The 3,425-nt window shown below is 41.6% G+C and overlaps 1 protein-coding gene across 1 annotated transcript in view; it reads right to left on the bottom strand.

The window, feature by feature from the left end:
• Positions 1-6: 6 nt before the first annotated feature.
• Positions 7-3,425, bottom strand: part of pou2af1 (POU class 2 homeobox associating factor 1) — a 30,067-nt gene continuing 26,648 nt past the window's right edge. Inside the window, exon 4 of the mRNA XM_017308115.1 lies at positions 7-686. Within this exon, the coding sequence (XP_017163604.1) occupies positions 252-686 (435 nt within the window). The 3' untranslated portion in view covers positions 7-251. The remainder of the gene's footprint in view (positions 687-3,425) is intronic.

Genomic DNA, 3,425 nt, shown 5'->3' with positions numbered 1-3,425 from the left:
TTGCAACAAAATTTCTTTCAATTTGTGCATTTTTACATGTAAAAATGTACATTTCCAGCTCTGTCTGGAGCGTGTCTGTCAAGGCATTGGTAAAAACAATGAACTAAGGCAAACTTTGCCTTAGTTCTTTGTCTATGAACTAAGGCAAGAATTGAGCTAAAGTTAATGAGTATGCCAAAAATTTCTGCAATCTTATGACCACTGAGTTACAAAAAAAAAAATCTGTTTCAATGGAATGAACTGTTGTGACTTCAGACATTAGGTAAGAATATGGAGCTGGAGTATGACTTCTTGTCTTCCTCGTCATCATGCCCCTTCTGATCTTCCAGAAGTKTATCCAGCAAATTAGGGGACACTGGCTCTTCTTCAGGATTTTCTTCCAAGGAGTGATCTTGTGGTTCTTGGTCCAGCTCATGCTCTGAGTGCTGTTGGATGTCCAGAACCTGAGGGTGAAGCTCCACCGCCTGGGTCTCTGGTTGAGGAATCATGGCGGTCAAAGACATGGGTAAAGGCATATGAACCAAAGGGGGTCCAGGCAGAGCTGCAGAACCTGAGGCAAACTGAACTCCTTGGTTGGGCATGGCAGATATGGTGGTAAGAGGCTGTGCCCAGAAGGGATAGGARAGCCCKGAGTCAGGGCGCTCCATCTGAGCGAGGGAGCTTTGACCTGGAGCCACTGGGATGGTCTGAAAGAAGAAACACATTCCAAGTTGGAATTTCAAATGCACTGAAACAAAGTTAGGAATCTACAATCTGCTGCTGATACAGACTAAAACCAAACATTTAAAATTTTTGAAGTAATAGATGACAAACGAGACTGGCGATTTGTCCAGGGTGTACCCTGCCTCCCTCCTGACCCCACCAGGGACAAGGGTGTTAGAAAATGGATGGATGGATGACAAACACAGAGAGATTACCATTTGGTAAGAAAAGTTTACCAAATGGAAGAGTGGCTGTGGGTTGACCTGTTGATCTGTGATTTGGAGCAACCAGCTTGTGATCATATTTGAAAATCAGCACCAACTTTCAGTTTTAGCTTGTACTCTTTCTTAGTGATTCTAGTTTATTATCCATCCAACTTCTTCCACTTATCTGGAGTCGAGTTGCAGGGGTAGCAGCCTAAGTAGGGAGGCCCAGACTTCTCTCTCCACAGCCACTTGGGCCAATTCCTCAGGGGTATAATCTCAACCCCCTGAGGAAGTTGAGATTATACCCCTGATAATCTCAATTTATCAGGGGTATAAGTTGGCTGGCCTATGTTTCTCAGGCCAGCCGAGAAACATAGTTCCTCCAGTGTGACCTGGGTCTTTATGGAGTGAAAATAGTCTAAAAATATCTGTGCGTGTGGAAAAAGATTTATGCGTGCGTGAAACTGGATTTGTAAACTTTAAAAATAAAATAAACCTNTCAGAATTTGTGTTTTCGATATCTTCCATAACTGTAAATAAGCAATCATAAAATGTAGTAAAAGCTGGACAGATATATCCACACACTGCTCACCTGACCATCACGGAGCTGCGTTAGCATGCATCTGAGCACCAGGACTCACCGAGGCTTTCCATTCTCTCCGCTATGGATAAAAACAATTCACTCCTCCATCAAGCTGCTGCTGAATATCGAAGTCTGATGCACAGAAAAGTCAGGATCTCATTGTTCGCCACTTGCTTGCAGCTTCAGAGGACTCCATCAGTTCTGAGCTGTTGTGAGTTTGAAATATGTTTTTTTCTGTCTTTGCTCCTATGTCTGACCACGCCCACTCCCAATTAGTGAATGGTAGTATGTTTATGTCACATCGCAGTACCTGGTCGGCACTGACCTACCCTACCTACTCCACTGCAGGCACTGAAAAAGCAGATACCAGGATGGAAAAAATGCTAGTGGAAAAGCTCGCAAAGCAGACCGAATAGATGGGAGCTTGGTCCATTGGAACCAGTGGAAAAGGGACAATAGTGCATTTAATGTCTGTGTAATTACCTTAATGCCATAAAACTTTGGATTGTTTTGATATGCAATGAGAACCTAACAGCGGACTGTGTCCAGACACCATTTAACGTCACCGTGTCACATATCAGCTGTCACTCTGTGTAAAAGCTGATGATGTTCCATGTTTCGTTTACTTGTTTTCCCATTTTAATCTCCTGTGTATTAGAACTCATTGAGTTCCCAGATATGCCTGTAGAAGTAGTTTTTCTGTTTTCACAGTTTTTACGTCTGCATGCGCCAACAGCCACTTCTCCTCAGACATATGCAGAATCTTTCCTGTCCCCCGTCACCAGCCCTCCTCTCTCCCCTTTGATAGGATCTCTAATGTTTTCAGATGTTAGGTTTGACAAACCTGTTGCGCTTCATCTCACCCATTCAGTTTCCCCTGGGGCAACCTGAAGAAAGGGAGGCCTTCACTGCCAAGAGAAAGTGGATAGACAGATAAACCGAGAGGCAGTTATGTTCCCTACACTTGTCAGTAATATATTGGGAAATAAAAGTTAAGACTTTTATTTCCCAAGTCTATTTTTACAACCATGTGTGGTGTGTTGATCCAGCAAAACATAAAATGAAACATTATGTTAGCATCAAATTATCTGTGACCTCAGATGACAGACTGTATTTGTAAATTAAAAGGTCAAAGTTGTAACTTGAGAAAAAGAAACAAACAGCACTGAGATTATCTTAATCTAGTCCCTTTAGTCTGAGGCAAGGTTAGTTTACTCAAGTAAAACTAAAGAAAACCTGAAATTGAAAAAAAACATTTTTAACTGAAATAACGAAAAATGGTAATTAATGGGGGAAAACTATAACTAACTGGAACCATATCATGTATTTATAAAACTAACTAAAATATACAGAAAATATAAATATATCCTTCAGTTTCATGTTTATGAAGGTAAGGATTTGACTTTTCTGTGTTTATTTTTAGGTTTTGTTTCTCTGCGTTGTCTACTTGTTGATTAGTGTCACCTGTTCCTCGTCTCCCTGTGTATTTAAACCCACCTGTTGTCGTCGTCTCTTGTCGGATCCTTGTCATCGGCAGTCGTCAGTTGAGTTTTGTTGTTTGTTAGCGTCTCAGTAGAACCGTGAAGTCCTGAGTCGCCGAGTCTCTCGTTTGTCAGTCCGTTCACTGTTGCTACCAGTGCTGAGCTTTAGCTTCCCGCTCTGCTGTGCTGCCAGATTATTGGACTGTTTGAGCATCTTCACTATTAAATCTACGTTTCATCTCTTGCCTGGGTCCATGGCCTCTTTCCTCAACGCACCTCAACACCACATCATGACAATTATGACTTTCAAACTGAAGTCTAATGATTTTTTTCTGTCTCCACACAAGCAGTTTAAATMATCTGTTTACAAGTTACTGTATTCCATCCCGGTGGCATTTAAACTAGTCTGTGAAATGACGACAGCAAAAGTTGGGAGAAAATTATAATTATTTA

Source organism: Poecilia reticulata, linkage group LG13 (assembly GCF_000633615.1).
Source record: "Poecilia reticulata strain Guanapo linkage group LG13, Guppy_female_1.0+MT, whole genome shotgun sequence".
In the NCBI taxonomy this organism is placed as follows: domain Eukaryota; kingdom Metazoa; phylum Chordata; class Actinopteri; order Cyprinodontiformes; family Poeciliidae; genus Poecilia; species Poecilia reticulata.
Note: the sequence above shows the minus strand (reverse complement) of the source record. Positions and strands in the feature narration are given on the sequence as shown.